This window comes from Thalassophryne amazonica, chromosome 15, assembly GCF_902500255.1.
Source record: "Thalassophryne amazonica chromosome 15, fThaAma1.1, whole genome shotgun sequence".
In the NCBI taxonomy this organism is placed as follows: Eukaryota; Metazoa; Chordata; class Actinopteri; order Batrachoidiformes; family Batrachoididae; genus Thalassophryne; species Thalassophryne amazonica.
The window spans coordinates 22,874,104-22,889,923 of record NC_047117.1 but is presented as its reverse complement, the minus strand read 5'-3'; the positions used below and the strand labels follow the sequence as shown (position 1 = coordinate 22,889,923).

At 39.5% G+C, this 15,820-nt stretch overlaps 1 protein-coding gene across 1 annotated transcript in view; it reads left to right on the top strand.

Moving 5' to 3' along the window:
- ppm1k (protein phosphatase, Mg2+/Mn2+ dependent, 1K) overlaps nucleotides 1-15,820 on the top strand; it is a 28,639-nt gene that overhangs the window by 8,227 nt on the left and 4,592 nt on the right. Inside the window, exons 3-5 of the mRNA XM_034188604.1 lie at nucleotides 1,832-1,932; nucleotides 13,751-13,916; nucleotides 15,162-15,306. Coding sequence (XP_034044495.1) covers nucleotides 1,832-1,932; nucleotides 13,751-13,916; nucleotides 15,162-15,306 — 412 coding nt within the window. The remainder of the gene's footprint in view (nucleotides 1-1,831; nucleotides 1,933-13,750; nucleotides 13,917-15,161; nucleotides 15,307-15,820) is intronic.

Here is a 15,820-nt window from a genome sequence, read left to right as displayed (position 1 = left end):
GTTATTAGCAGCTGCCGACAACTTGTAACTAATAAGGTAACTAGTAATCTAAGTTGGTTACTCTTAATATTGAGTAATCAGCAAAGAAACTAATAGTTACTTTTCTGAGTAGTCAATCTTAAAATAACTAAGTTGGATTGCTAGTTACTTTTTTCTAATAAAGTAACTGTAAAAAGTAACTTTTCAAAGTATCTGTGGCAACACCGATTATATTTTTAGTCATATTTAAACTCATTTGTGAAGTGTGACATGATCCATGCAGCAGCGGTTGGTTAAGCTGCTTAATAAGGAGAAAAATTCTAATATTGGATAAGTTGATGGAAAATACAATAACTGCCAAAAGTAAAATGAAGATTGTTCTTTCTAGTTGCAAATACTGCAGTGTTCATTTTACACTTTCCCACATTTTGTTTTAAGGCTCTTCATGTTTGTGTCTTCTGGTGGAGAACATTAGTTATGTTTCACTTCTCAGTCACATTCATGCAACTTTTTTGCACAGTGCCTGATTGTTTAATTGCTTGTCTCTGTTAAAGCTGAAGTGCTGACATGTGGCACACGTACTGTCTCACTTAGTGAGCATATTGCCTGCTTTCCCGTAAGTAAAACACAAGTGGGCTCATGCCTATTAAGTGGACTAATTGTTCCTTTCGACTATCAGAGCATGTGTAGGATTAATGGAGTCAGTGGAGCCACAAAATTTCTAGCAGTAACTCTGTATAAACTACTGCTTATTCAGCTATGAAAGTTTGGATTCTGACAGATACAGATGTGGGACAGTGTGCCTCCACTTTTGGATCATACTTTTGGCTTATTGGGCATATTTTTACATAATTTGCCATTACTTGTATGTATGTTTTTAATATATATACAGGGGTTAAGGTTCTCCGTTGCTATGACAAATTTCCATCAATTGGGCTGCCAAAAGGCAGCATCTGCTGACACGAAATCAATGCTGGACGCAAGATATAAAATTTAATACATCCCCTAGGAAACATGCTTGTTGCGTTCAGAAATTGATTTTAAGACTCGTGTCTCTGTTTTTTTTCTCCTGGGTGCAAATCTCTGCCCTCTCTGTCCTGGCTGCACTCTGCAGGAGAGCGAGGGGGACAGTGTGTTTGAGTGTCTCAGCTTGGTGATGACACAGTGAGCAAAAGTGCAGTTGTACAAACATATTGTTGGGGGTCTCTATAGAAAACCAATGGGTGACATTACGCAGGCTTTGTCCAGTATATATACAGTATATGGTTTCCTTCAAAGCAAAGTCACAGCTAATTCGGCTCACCTACGGAGGCAGGATACAGCAGGCATTCTAAAAGTACAGAACCGAAAACAATAGCAAAATGAAAATGGCAGAAAGTTTGAAGAAAAGCTCCATTTGTCCACAGTCATATCATCATCACTCTGTTGAACCGTGACACCTGTCTCAGAAAAGTTGGAAATGGATCACACAGATAAAACAAGACCTTCTGTCAGTCAGAGATGATTCAGGTCTAAGCTCATGTTGGGGGGGGAGAAAGTACAGTCAAATGTGTGAACAATGAGTGAGTCAATTATGAAGAAAGTTTCAGTTTTTATTTGAAGGTGGGAACGGGAAAAATTCTGGGCCAGATATTGGATAGAGTTCACTTTTGGTACCATCATTCTGAACTAGTTCATAGTGTCTTGAAAAAAAGCATAATGTGTTGGAGCAGATGACTCTGCTCCACCTGGTACAGCTTTTCTTTAGATTTTAGCTTGAAAAAACTGTGATTACAGTTTTACATGATGTCACATATAAGGAAAATTCCTTTGTATCTGACCTCTTCAGTGTAGTCCTTTGCTTGTGTTTCAGGGACTTTGTGGCACAAGAGGACAATCTGGAAGTAGTTTTAACTAAAGCCTTCCTTGAAATAGACAAAGCTCTGGCAAGACACCTCCACTTCACCCCAAATGGTAGGTATTTTCATGTTTCATATACATATACATTCTGGGTATAGATTTGTATGGAGTCTTAGACTTTTTTCCTTTTTCAAAATGTAACATTTACATAAGCTTTCAATCCTTAGAATTTCTTATAGAAATGTGAGCCTAAAACACTGGACTAGATTAATTCAATGATACATAGAGTACAGTATTGAGGTATTTGGACAGTGAGACAATTTTTTATTTTATTTTATTTTTTGTAATTTTTCTTCTGTACACCACCACAATAGGGTTAGAAGAAAATAGGCAAGATAGGCTTATAGTGTAGACTTTCACCTTTAATGCTAGGAGTGGTAGCAAATAGCCCAACCTTTAGGAGTGACCAACCCAACATTTTGGTGCATTTGTAAAAGAACTCATGAGCTAAGCCACACTTAAAAGGTCCAGAATACCACAAGAGACAAGATTTTAAAAAATATTTATTTTGAAGAAAACTCATTCATAACATCTAGGCAAGTCAACAAAACTGGAAGAGGTAGACGTATCATTGTCAAAGTGAACAATCCAAAGACAGTCATGAATATAAATACAGAAGCTTTATGACAAGGTGCAAGCCACTGACGCTCAAGAACAGCCAGGCCAGATTAGATGTTACCAGGAGCTGACAGAAAGGCTGCCCAGTTCCCATGATTTTTTTTTGGATCAGTGAAACGATGATTAACTTGTAGCAGAATAATTGGAAGAGAGGAGTATGGAGAAGAAAAGGAATGGCTACTGACCTGAAGTATACCACATCATCTGTCAAACATGGTGGAGGCAGTGTTGTGTGAGCATGTAGAATGTCTCAAGGCAAAGAGAAAATATTTTTCAAATCAATTACCTTACTTCAACCCTTTAAAGCATGTTTTTTTTTTCACTTATTGAAGACAAAGCTGGCGACAAATTGGCTTCATGGTTAGCACTGTTACCTCAGAGTAAGACGGACACAGGATCGCTTCCCACCTGGGATGAATGACCTCATCCATCTGTCAGTGATACAGGCTCTTTTAAACCAGTTGGTGGATTTCTTTGAATCAATGGCAGCACACCACATGGCGCTGTGCATACAAAAAAAAGAATTCTAGTTTAATGTCTTCAAGGGAAGATAATTGGATAGTTTTATTTATTTTTTTATTAAATACAGTTACATATAACATAAACAGTCTGTTTGCCTAAATGGTTAATGTGATATTTTATTAAACCCTTTGGATCAAAGATAAGTCTGCACTTCACTCTCATCTTGGTTGTCATTTCAACTCAATTGCGGTGGTCTACACAGGTAAAATTACAATAGTTGTCACTGCCCAAATATTTATGCACCCGACTGTATTCACCAAACAGAAGTCGAGCAGTCATATAATTGTCACTGTTTCACTGGCACAGAACATAATGTTAAGTTTATGTTCTAAAACCATAATTTAAAAAAGTTGAGAAGATATGGAAAATGGGAGGAAAGCAGTGATATTTACATTTACTTAGAATTTTATTTGGCAAACACAGCCATGATTTTTTTTTTTTTTTTATGTGTAGAATGTGGTTTTGCATTGCCTTATTGAAAAATGCATGGTTGCTGGTAAAGATGTCATCTTCAAGGCAGCATATGTTGCTCTTAAACCGTGTATATTTTTACATTAATGCTGCCATCACATTAGTGTAAATTACATTTGCCAAGGTCACAGATGCGATCCCATACCATGACAGTCCTTCCATCTGTTGGACTTGTTGCTGATAATGGTCTGGATAGTCCTTTTGATTGTTGGTCTGGAGCATACTGCATCCATTTTAAGTCTAAAATACTCATTTATCTGACCATAATATATTTCCATTTTGTGGTGGTTTAAATCCAGATGCCTCTGAGCCCAAAGAATTTGACACCACTTCTGGACAAGTCATGTTTTAAGTGCCATTTGTGAATATAACTTCTATTGTAATGCTTGGCAAAGGTTTCCTAAAGTAATCCCTTTCCCACATGGTTATATCAGCTATTGATGAATTACTGTTCTTGATGCAGTGCCATCTAAGGGATCAGAGCTCACTGGTGTTCAGCTTAGGGTTGCACCCTTGTGCTTTACATGCAGAAATTCTTCTAGGGTCCTTGAATTATCCACTGTAGTGTGATAAATATGCAAATATTTTCCAATCATTCTTTGCTTGAAATAGCATCTTTAATATTTTTCACCTCATTATTAGCCCTAATTTTTTTTTTTTTTGCTATGCATTGCGAGCCTTAAATGCAGGATTAAATGTATACTAACAAATTAAATGAACTTGACCACACAAAAAAGAATGTATCTCAGGTTTATAGTGTGAATTGAAATGACCTCAAGTAAAGTAAGTAAGTAAACGTAAGGATCACTGTTCTGCTCCCATTTAATATATCTTCCCAACTTTTTTTCTGACTTGGGATTGTGCATCCTTAATGTAAATTAATGCACACATTTGTCCTAGTTACCCATAAAGTCTCAATTCTGCAGGGTTATCCTGTTTGAATAGACTGTTATCAGTTTGCCTTGACTTAAGTCAGCTGTCACTTTATTTCTATTTTAATATTTGATAAGGTGTCTATTGATTTAAGAAAAAAAAGTTAGTATATCTTTTATGTGGCCTTGCATCGGCCGCACTGTGAAATGTCCCACTATGCCTGTATGTGTGTGTGTGCATGTTATCTACGGCAGCTGCAGACCCAGCTAAGAGCTGGAGGCCCTTGGCACCATTGTGGATGACGAGAGGCTAGATATTGAAGAACAGTCCAGCGGGTCATTTTATCCTGGACTACTGGAAGGTTCCCTATCTTTCTCTCACTCCTCTCTTTCTTCCTTTTCTTGTTTCACCAAGTGAATGCAAGCTCTTGTCAGACCACACTTAAGTTCAAAATGTGTAAGATATGTCTTATCAGAGCTCGGTCTAGTCCATGACTATGCTGGATTTATTATATCATTATAGCAATCTTATTCTGTTAATATGGCAAGTTGGAAATTGTCAAATTCTATTTGTAGTGGTTTTTCTTTGCACAGTTAGCAAAATGACATTTACTAAGTTGTAAGAGCAAGCTAATGAATGTTAACACAAATGCATTGGCTGATGCTAAATGGTGTTTTATCAAATTGGCTTTCCCCAAGCAATTGTTTATCGTTTACAGCATATTACATATCCACTTTTACCAACTTTGCCAACAGTAATAACATTGGCTGGAATTGTGTTTTTTAAAGGGCACATCTTGCTCCAGTCGGTGCTGTCTTTGAAAAAAAAAAAAAAACATACCAAATTCTAAATAATTTTTTTTCAAGTCTTTAACTTGACTTTTAGCTAGCTGAAGGTCAATCTGCTGCGCCTGTGGTCACTTAGTTCCATGCTTGGACTCAAGACAGTACTTCAGTCTGGGTTGCTTTTTGTATTTACAACCCTTGGCAAAAATTATGGAATCACCGGCCTCGGAGGATGTTCATTCAGTAGAAAAAAAGCAGATCACAGACATGACACAAAACTAAAGTCATTTCAAATGGCAACTTTCTGGCTTTAAGAAACACTATAAGAAATCAAGAAAAAAAGATTGTGGCAGTCAGTAACGGTTACTTTTTTAGACCAAGCAGAGGAAAAAATATTGAATCACTCAATTCTGAGGAAAAAATTATGGAATCACCCTGTAAATTTTCATCCCCAAAACTAACACCTGCATCATATCAGATCTGCTCGTTAGTCTGCATCTAAAAAGGAGTGAACACACCTTGGAGAGCTGTTGCACCAAGTGGACTGACATGAATCATGGCTCCAACACGAGAGATGTCAATTGAAACAAAGGAGAGGATTATCAAACTCTTAAAAGAGAGCAAATCATCACCCAGTGTTGCAAAAGATGTTGGTTGTTCACAGTCAGCTGTGTCTAAACTCTGGACCAAATACAAACAACATGGGAAGGTTGTTAAAGGCAAACATACTGGTAGACCAAGGAAGACATCAAAGCGTCAAGACAGAAAACTTAAAGCAATATGTCTCAAAAATCGAAAAATGTACAACAAAACAAATGAGGAACGAATGGGAGGACACTGGAGTCAACGTCTGTGACCGAACTGTAAGAAACCGCCTAAAGGAAATGGGGTTTACATACAGAAAAGCTAAACGAAAGGCATCATTAACACCTAAACAGAAAAAAAACAAGGTTACAATGGGCTAAGGAAAAGCAATTGTGGACTGTGGATGACTGGATGAAAGTCATATTCAGTGATGAATCTCGAATCTGCATTGGGCAAGGTGATGCTGGAACTTTTGTTTGGTGCCTTTCCAATGAGATTTATAAAGATGACTGCCTGAAGAGAACATGTAAATTTCCACAGTCATTGATGATATGGGGCTGCATGTCAGGTAAAGGCACTGGGGAGATGGCTGTCATTACATCATCAATAAATGCACATGTTTATGTTGATATTTTGGACAATTGAAAGGATGTTTGGGGATGATGAAATCATTTTTCAAGATGATAATGCATCTTGCCATAGAGCAAAAACTGCAAAAACATTCCTTGCAAAAAGACACATAGGGTCAATGTCATGGCATAGGGTCAATGTCAATGAGCAGATCTGATTTGATGCAGGTGTTAATTTGGGGGATGAAAATTTACAGGGTGATTCCATAATTTTTTCCTCAGAATTGAGTGATTCCATATTTTTTTCCTCTGCTTGGTCTAAAAAAGTAACCGTTACTGACTGCCACAATCTTTTTTTCTTGATTTCTTATAGTGTTTCTTAAGCCAGAAAGTTGCCATTTGAAATGACTTTAGTTTTGTGTCATGTCTGTGATCTGCTTTTTTTCTACAAAATTAAACAACTGAATGAACATCCTCTGAGGCCGGTGATTCCATAATTTTTGCCAGGGGTTGTAGAAAAAAAACCTACATCAAAATGAGACTGAATACCACAAAGTAATAAATACATACTCTGAGAGCTGCATCCAGCTGAGTTCTCCTGCGTTTCCACACAGCAGCCATGTAGGATAAGGAACACGACTGTCACTAAAGATCCGATCTCCGATGATCGTGTTTGTGTTGCTTCCATCTGTCATTTGTCTGTTCAGTCATTGATCCAGTAAGCAGGAAATGCCGTAAAAAAGCTGGTAGCGGGTCCGATGTCTACCACACGTCTCTCACGTTAGGATTCCAGCGGCAGTCACTTTATCTCAAAGTTTTCGTGTTCCTACCTTTAAACACACAGATAAAATTATTTTTTCTCCGTAACTCCGGCTCCAAGTAGTTTTTGAAGCACATTTCACACACTGTGCTCGGCTGCAATTCTCCAGTCTTTGTGGAAGGTGTGTGTGCAAAACACTTCCAGTTCTCTCTCAAAAATCTTATCCATGGGAAAACTGCACAACTAATGAACACCATGACTGGTTATGATGGACCCTCCCAAAATATACCTGTTCACCATTTCGTCATATTCCCCGTTAGGGGCGATCCCTAACATGATGTCACCGAAGTTGACTTTTCCCACAGGCAAACATTTCTGAGCATTTATCGACAGCAGAAGAAATTAAGCTAATTTCCCCTTGTTTATGACTTAATTTGTCAGGATGCACCAAAAATAATGCTGCATCCCTTGTGATAATGCTTCAATCTGCAATAACAAGAATTATTAAAAGTGCCCTTGCACATCTGGTGTATAACTTGTGCCAAATCCCATTGTTGATCTGTACTCAGTGATGAAAGTTTTCTGGGTATTTCCAGGCATACTTTTTTCCAGCTGAAATAATACAACTGGAAGCTGCATCCATTTTTTTATTTTTATTTGTTGGAATGCTGGACGACTAAATACAAAATTCCGCCAGCTTGATAGAAAATGGGACAGACTGTACTGTTCGGTATGTGTCTGTAGAGTTAACAATCTCCCTGACCCGATATCAGTGTGTTAATTAGTGTTCTGTGGAGTTTTGGGCTCGTTTTAAAACACAATCGCTTTGTCATATCAGCTATGTGTCTGAGGTGGAGATTATATTATATTATTAGATTTATTATAATGCGGTTTGTGTTGCACAGTGTCACTGAACACAGAACTGAAAGATGCCGCGATATCACGAAGACAAAATGGAATCATCAAATATCGTGTAGTAATGGGTTTTTTTTTTGTTGTTGTTGTTGTTTTTTTTGTTTTGTTTTTTGTGAAATGGCCCATTCTCCATTGAGTACTTACACTTTTTGTACTTTAACTAAATTTAAATACTATTTATTTATTTATTTATTGCCTGTTTATTTTCTAGTTTTACTGAACATTTTGAGTTCAGGGCTTTGAATTTGTTGTTCTGTCACTTTGCTGCTATGCACTCCTGGCTAGTTGGTGGCAAAATTCAGTTTATTTATACAGCACCAGATCACAACAAAGCTGCCTCAAAGTGCTTCACGTGGGTAAGGTCTAACCTTGCCAACTGCCCTGAGCAAGCACATTCAGCAATAATGCACAACAGGTTTGCCAGCCACCATTAAAGTTGCAAGAAGATGGCACGAATATCATACTAACTCAGCAGTGGTAATGTGTCATAATGTTATATTGCTGTCATATATAAATAGCTAACTTTGTCTATGGAGTCATGGATAAAGTTCTAACTTGTTAATCACAAGTCAGACAGGATTTGATCGCCGTAGTGCACCAGAATGCATCCCTGATCATGTAGTGTTTCAACATTTCATAGGGGAGGTTCCCCGAACCTCACACCACCTTTTGGCTTTTTCGCACTCGCATATTGCTGCTTTGTGGTCGGTTCTCCGGCCCCACATACTCACCATAAAAATTCTGCTTTGGTTCCTCCTCCCACATAACTTTCATCACTGTGTACTGGATCTGCTGTGGTGACCATGAACAACCAGGGGCAGGTGACCGACAAACAACATTAAAATTGTTCTGTCATTTTTGGCAACAATAAAAAATTTTAAGTATATAAAATTCTTGACACTTTTCTGAAATAGCTCTTGAGTTGTGAATCTTTCATCCTGGTAAATTGATCAGTTGCCTCCCCAGAATAGGTAAAGGGAAATGAGCAAAAATGCTTTTTTTTTTTTTTTTTTTATAATATAGAAGTGCTGGAGACTATTTCATGTGATGTTAGTTATTATGAACAATGAAATTGTTTCATTGTACTTAGACATAGAGCTGTATATGAGTACGAGAGAGCGCAGTTGCAAGGCTGCCTGCCTAACGCGAATGTTCCTTCATGGAGAGCGAGTCGGCATTTTCTAACCAGGCAAAATATTGGAAGTGCCCGGATATGAAATGTTATCATAAAAAGGAATGAAAATGCAACTGTTTTACCAAACATTACAGTATATATATATTAGAAATAATTACCTTTGAGATGATGCCAAAATGCCTTCTCTGCCGCACAACGTGCACGAGACAGGCTGCAGGTGTGGATAATTTCTCTGTGATTCTGGGAGCGATGAGAGATGGTTTCATCAGCCAAGTTCTGAGCGCTAATGTGTCATCTGCTCCTAAATTATTATTTTATTGTTACATAGCGTGGCACCGTGAGACAAAAGCGGGTTGCATTGGCATGACGAATTGCGCGGCATAGTGTGGGGATCAAATTTGTGCCAAGATCAAAAAAGTGTCAAGGTGGCTTTAGTGTATAAATTTTCCACAGATCCGATATGTTCCAAATTCTGCAGACATAAGGCACAAAATCACGACACACACAATCCAGACTGGTTACACAGGCTGCATTAATTAATTCCACATGGTAAATCTATTTTTTCTGTTGACTGAATTAATTTAGCTTTGAGCAAAATTCCATTCCAGGTGGTTTCTAAATCGTCAGATTGGGTACAGGCCCTTCAGAAGTTATGGATGTATAGCTTTATTATCATTGTCATTACAACAACGACATTTCCACAGACAAACAGCAATTAAGCCACAATTATTACTTGTTTACCGTAATAATGGCACACATCAGAATTAAGACAACACATATACATTTGACATTGTTTATGTGCAATAAACTTGAAACAGTCCGTTTTCCAAATTGAGGCGATGTGAGTATGTGGTAGCCGCTGCAACTGGAGTCGCACCGCTGCCAGCTTGGGGGGAACGGGGGCCTGCCGCAGCTAAAAACTGTGCAGCCCCTGCGGGCACTGGAGAGGGGAGGTGTTGATGGGGAGGGAGGGGGTGGGGGAAGGGAATGGAACATGTTTCAGTCCTGTGAAAAACAGTTTGTCTTTGTGAGATGAGATAAGAAACAGCCAATGTTCCCCAGGCTGAAACAAATCCCTCTGGAGGAGACAGCGGGGCAGTTTGACCTTCAGGCCTTGATAAGCCTGTAATGTTATAGTTTCAGCAGTGAAATCCCCTTTTAACAGTTCCACTTGCACAACCAAATCTCAATTATGATTTAATAATATTCCCAATTATGAATTAAGAATATTCACCGGCCTCTGAAATCTTCAGCTTCAACTGCAAGGCACGCATCTGCTCCAAGATGTCATTCAATTTGCGTCTGAGTTCAAGAGTCATCACAGTCTGAGAATGCACTGCTTGCCAACCTTGTTAATCATGACGGACAAGCGAGGGGCCGTGGTTCTTGATGCTGCCGTCTTGCCAATTTTCCGGTAGATCAGGGCAGCACATAAGCCAAAAAGTACCAGCCCTACTACCATAAGACCAAAAATGAATAGGTCCTCGATGTCCTCCACAGAGAAAGGCGCCAAGCATGCCACACGCCAGGAACTCCAGGAGTCGAGGACATAGCCCGCAGGATACGTTCCATCTGGGCAGGCAGGATCCCCCGGTCCTGACCTTCTTGTAGAAAAATGGTGTCAATAGCGTTCAGAGACCAGCTGATCAATTCCATGGTTAATCCAATAGTAGTACAATAGATCCAGAATCCAATATAATTTGAGGAATTCACAGTCTGGTGAAGTAGGGACTTGAAGGTCAAAGGCAGAGAACAGAGATAAGGGAGAGTGAAGGAGATGCGACCGCCCTCGTCGGAGTCCCAAGCTGTAAAAACCAACAGTAAAAATCCAATAATCAATCTTTTTCGTGTGATCATTCATTAGTCACATTTTATATAGAATACAACTTCATACAACCCCTGGCGATAATTATGGAATCACTGGCCTCGGAGGATGTTCATTCAGTTGTTTAATTTTGTAGACAAAAAGCAGATCACAGACATGACACAAAACTAATTTCAAATGGCAACTTTCTGGCTTTAAGAAACACTATAAGAAATCAGGTAAATAATTGTGGCAGTCAGTAACGGTACTTTTTTAGACCAAGCAGAGGGAAAAAAATATGGACTCACTCAATTCTGAGGAATAAATTATGGAATCACCCTGTAAATTTTCATCCCCAAAACTAACACCTGCATCAAATCAGATCTGCTCATTAGTCTGCATCTAAAAAGGAGTGATCACACCTTGGAGAGCTGTGGCACCAAGTGGACTGACATGAGTCATGGCTCCAACACGAGAGATGTCAATTGAAACAAAGGAGAGGATTATCAAACTCTTAAAAGAGAGCAAATCATCACCCAGTGTTGCAAAAGATGTTGGTTGTTCACAGTCAGCTGTGTCTAAACTCTGGACCAAATACAAACAACATGGGAAGGTTGTTAAAGGCAAACATACTATACTGGTAGACCAAGGAAGACATCAAAGCGTCAAGACAGAATACTTAAAGCAATATGTCTCAAAAATCGAAAACGCACAACAAAACAAATGAGGAACGAATGGGAGGAAACTGGAGTCAACGTCTGTGACCGAACTGTAAGAAACCGCCTAAAGGAAATGGGATTTACATACAGAAAAGCTAAACGAAAGCCATCATTAACACCTAAACAGAAAAAACAAGGTTACAATGGGGTAAGGAAAAGCAATCGTGGACTGTGGATGACTGGATGAAAGTCACATTCAGTGATGAATCTCGAATCTGCATTGGGCAAGGTGATGATGCTGGAACTTTTGTTTGGTGCCGTTCCAATGAGATTTATAAAGATGACTGCCTGAAGAGAACATGTAAATTTCCACAGTCATTGATGATATGGGGCTGCATGTCAGGTAAAGGCACTGGGGAGATGGCTGTCATTACATCATCAATAAATGCACAAGTTTACATTGATATTTTGGACACTTTTCTTATCCCATCAATTGAAAGGATGTTTGGGGATGATGAAATCATTTTTCAAGATGATAATGCATCTTGCCAAAGAGCAAAAACTGTGAAAACATTCCTTGCAAAAAGACACATAGGGTCAATGTCATGGCCTGCAAATAGTCCGGATCTTAATCCAATTGAAAATCTTTGGTGGAAGTTGAAGAAAATGGTCCATGACAAGGCTCCAACCTGCAAAGCTGATCTGGCAACAGCAATCGGAGAAAGTTGGAGCCAGATTGATGAAGAGTACTGTTTGTCACTCATTAAGTCCATGCCTCAGAGACTGCAAGCTGTTATAAAAGCCAGAGGTGGTGCAACAAAATACTAGTAATGTGTTGGAGCTAGGGCTGGGCGATCTGGGTAAAAAAAAGAATCACGATTTTTTTCCGCATATCATTCGATCTCGATTTTTGATTCGATCTTTAAACATTCTTATTCAAAATATATAAATATTTGTTATAATTCACTTCTATTAAAAAAGACAACATAGATGTTTTAAAAGATGATTTCTGGTTTTTATTATCAAGAAAATTTAACTATGCCATTTCAAGTACAATAATGAAAATATGAAACTTTTCATTGTAGTGACCTGCACATACAATGTTATTAAAAACGGCAAACAAAGACTAAAATAAAAAATAGTAATGTATGTAAGCTGATCTGGCAACAGCAATCAGAGAAAGTTGGAGCCAGATTGTCACTCATTAAGACCATGCCTCAGAGACTGCAAGCTGTTATAAAAGCCAGAGTTGGTGCATCAAAATACTAGTGATGTGTTGGAGCGTTCTTTTGTTTTTCATGATTCCATAATTTTTTCCTCAGAATTGAGTGATTCCATATTTTTTTCGCTCTGCTTGGTCTAAAAAAGTAACCATTACTGACGGCCACAATTTTTTTTCCTGATTTCTTATAGTGTTTCTTAAAGCCAGAAAGTTGCCATTTGAAATGACTTTAGTTTTGTGTCATGTCTGTGATCTGCTTTTTTTCTACAAAATTAAACAACTGAATGAACATCCTCCGAGGCCGGTGATTCCATAATTTTTGCCAGGGGTTGTATTCATGCATTGCACAGGCATGACGCTCTGCCAGATACACCAGTTTATTGCCCAAAAGTCACAGAGAAAGTAACAAGAATAACCAAAACTACTTACTTATGGAAGGAAAAGTTGTCTCCCTTCTTCCTCCAGTTGTGGCATTGCCAGCATGCTCAGCTCCAGTTGTGACATTGCCAGTATGCTCAGCTTTCTGGCATTTTCCAGCTGTTTATTGACGAGATCTATGAGCATCGATGCGCGCTATCCACTGAGTTGCCCAAAGTAAAAATGGCAACCACGCCCCCTTACTGGCACACGTCTCAGTGCGACTGCGCTCTCTTATACTCGTATACAGCTCTATGTACTTAGTTGTATATCTTTTTCGTCCTGGACCTCAACTCTGCTGAAACAGTTTGACCTGCATGTGTGAGTGTCTAAACTGCTGTTCACTGTGTAATCGTAGTTCATTATAAATCCCATATATGACTTCCCAACCATGTGCTCGTGTTTTATGTTGTTTGTGGGTGTGAGATGTAGTTTGTGTGAATAATGAAAACTGATTAAGTTGTTTTGTTTTTAATTTATATGTATGTACTTGTATGTTATATTCGGCCTCTAATGTTTCCTCTCATGTCTCTGTAGGACCCAGCATGAGTGCAGGCTCCACCGCCACAGTGGCACTGCTGAGGGATGGCATTGAGCTGGTAGTGGGCAGTGTAGGCGACAGCCGTGCCATGCTGTGCCGCAAGGGCAAGGCTCTAAAACTCACTGATGACCACGTCCCCGAGAGGAGGGATGAAAAAGAAAGGTACGTCGATGTAGTCTTCAATCAATCAATCAATTTTCCCAGTCTTCTGCTGGGACTGGTTGGGGCTGAGGGAGAGAACCAGGAAAAAGACATGCTGTGGAGGGGAGCAGAGATCGATCACTAATCATTAAATGCAGAGTGGTGCATACAGAGCAAAAAGAGAAAGAAGTCTTGTGGGTTATACGAGGTCTGTCAATAAAGTAACGGTCCTTTTTTATTTTTTTCAAAAACGATATGGATTTCGTTCATATGTTTTTACCTCAGACATGCTTGAACCTTCGTGTGCATGCGTGAGTTTTTCCACGCCTGTCGGTGACGTCATTCGCCTGTGAGCACGCCTTGGGAAGGAGTGGTCCCGCCCCCTCGTCGGATTTTTGTTGTCTGGAAATGGCGGAATGAAAAGGACATGTCCAGCTCTCCACAATTTCTCTGATACTTACTGGACTGGTAAGCATTGAAAGCCGAGATAGGCATGTCCAAACTTGTCCTCTAACACGCCGAAACAGAGGTGTTCCTTTGTCTCGCTTCCAAAGCGAATCGGTCTTTACGTGCGAAGCCTCCGCGCGGCTTTCCATGACAAAATCTCTTGTTAAAAGTGAAATCTGCCGGAAAATGGTTGATGTCCAGCTCTTGTGATAACCAGAGAAAGTGCACACGACGGTCTCGTATCCACAGAGCCATCCACTTAGAAATGGTCCGGTGGCTTGTGCCGCGTCGTCGGAGCGCGGCGTGCCGAGCGTCCTTAAAGGGCTCCTTAAAGCTGTAATAACAGCCCTTATTCTCTGTGAAGCCCGTAAAACTTTCACTGAAAGCCAGATGAATGGTTTCCAGGTGCCAGTTTCTAACAGCTTCTGAAAAAATTCTGATGGAAAAAAACGTCCTTTTCATTCCACCATTTCCAGACAATGAAAATCCGACGAGGGGGTGGGACCACTCCTTCCCAAGGCGTGCTCACAGGTGAATGACGTCACCGACAGGCGTGGAAAAACTCATGCATGCGCACGAGGGTTCAAGCATGTCTGACGTAAAAACATATGAATGAAATCCATATAGTTTTTAAAAAAAATAAAAAGGACCGTTACTTTATTGACAGATCTCTTATTTATTTCATGCTGCTGCTGTTGGCTGTATGTATGGAAAAGACCTTCCTTCTGCACGTGATCTGTGACTGTTATTTGAGATGTTGCACTGTCTTATTATTTTTTTATTTTGAAATGAGTCTTTGTGCTCTTTCTGTAACTAAAGAGTAAAGAAGAGTGGAGGTTTTATCACCTGGAATAGTTTGGGGCAGCCCAATGTCAATGGCAGGTTGGCCATGACACGCAGCATTGGTGACTTTGACCTGAAGAACAAGGGTGTAATTGCTGAGCCTGAGACCAAGAGACTAACAGTAGGTGTTCTGCCCCGCCTGCCTCCTTCCTGTTCACATTTCAGATTTACATGTTATACCACTATGTACATAGTATCATGGCATGTTGTGATGTCACCATGCCTTTGTCTGTGTCTGTGGAAACAGTAACTCCGTAACAATAGGTGGTGGTTACTGTTTTAAGCAGCCTACTGTAGATACTCGTGAAACGGCCAAGTAGATTTGGAGGAACTGTGTGCTTAATTTGAACATCATGATGGTATAGTAATTAGCACTCTTGTGTCATAGTAAGCAGATGCTTGGTTGAAACTCAACAACTAGTTCCTTTCTGTGTGGAGGTGGCATGAACTGTCTGTGTGTTTCACTATCAAGCACATGAGGTTAATTCTGGTTGTCAACCTGGAGTTGGGTAAAGAAAGGCACCTGGTGTTAAACAAGAAAAATAATAATAAAACAGAATTTCATATTGGATCCGGTGAGGTGGGGGTAAAGTGATATTTTTTTTCTCTCCTTTACATGGCAGCTTCTTACAAAT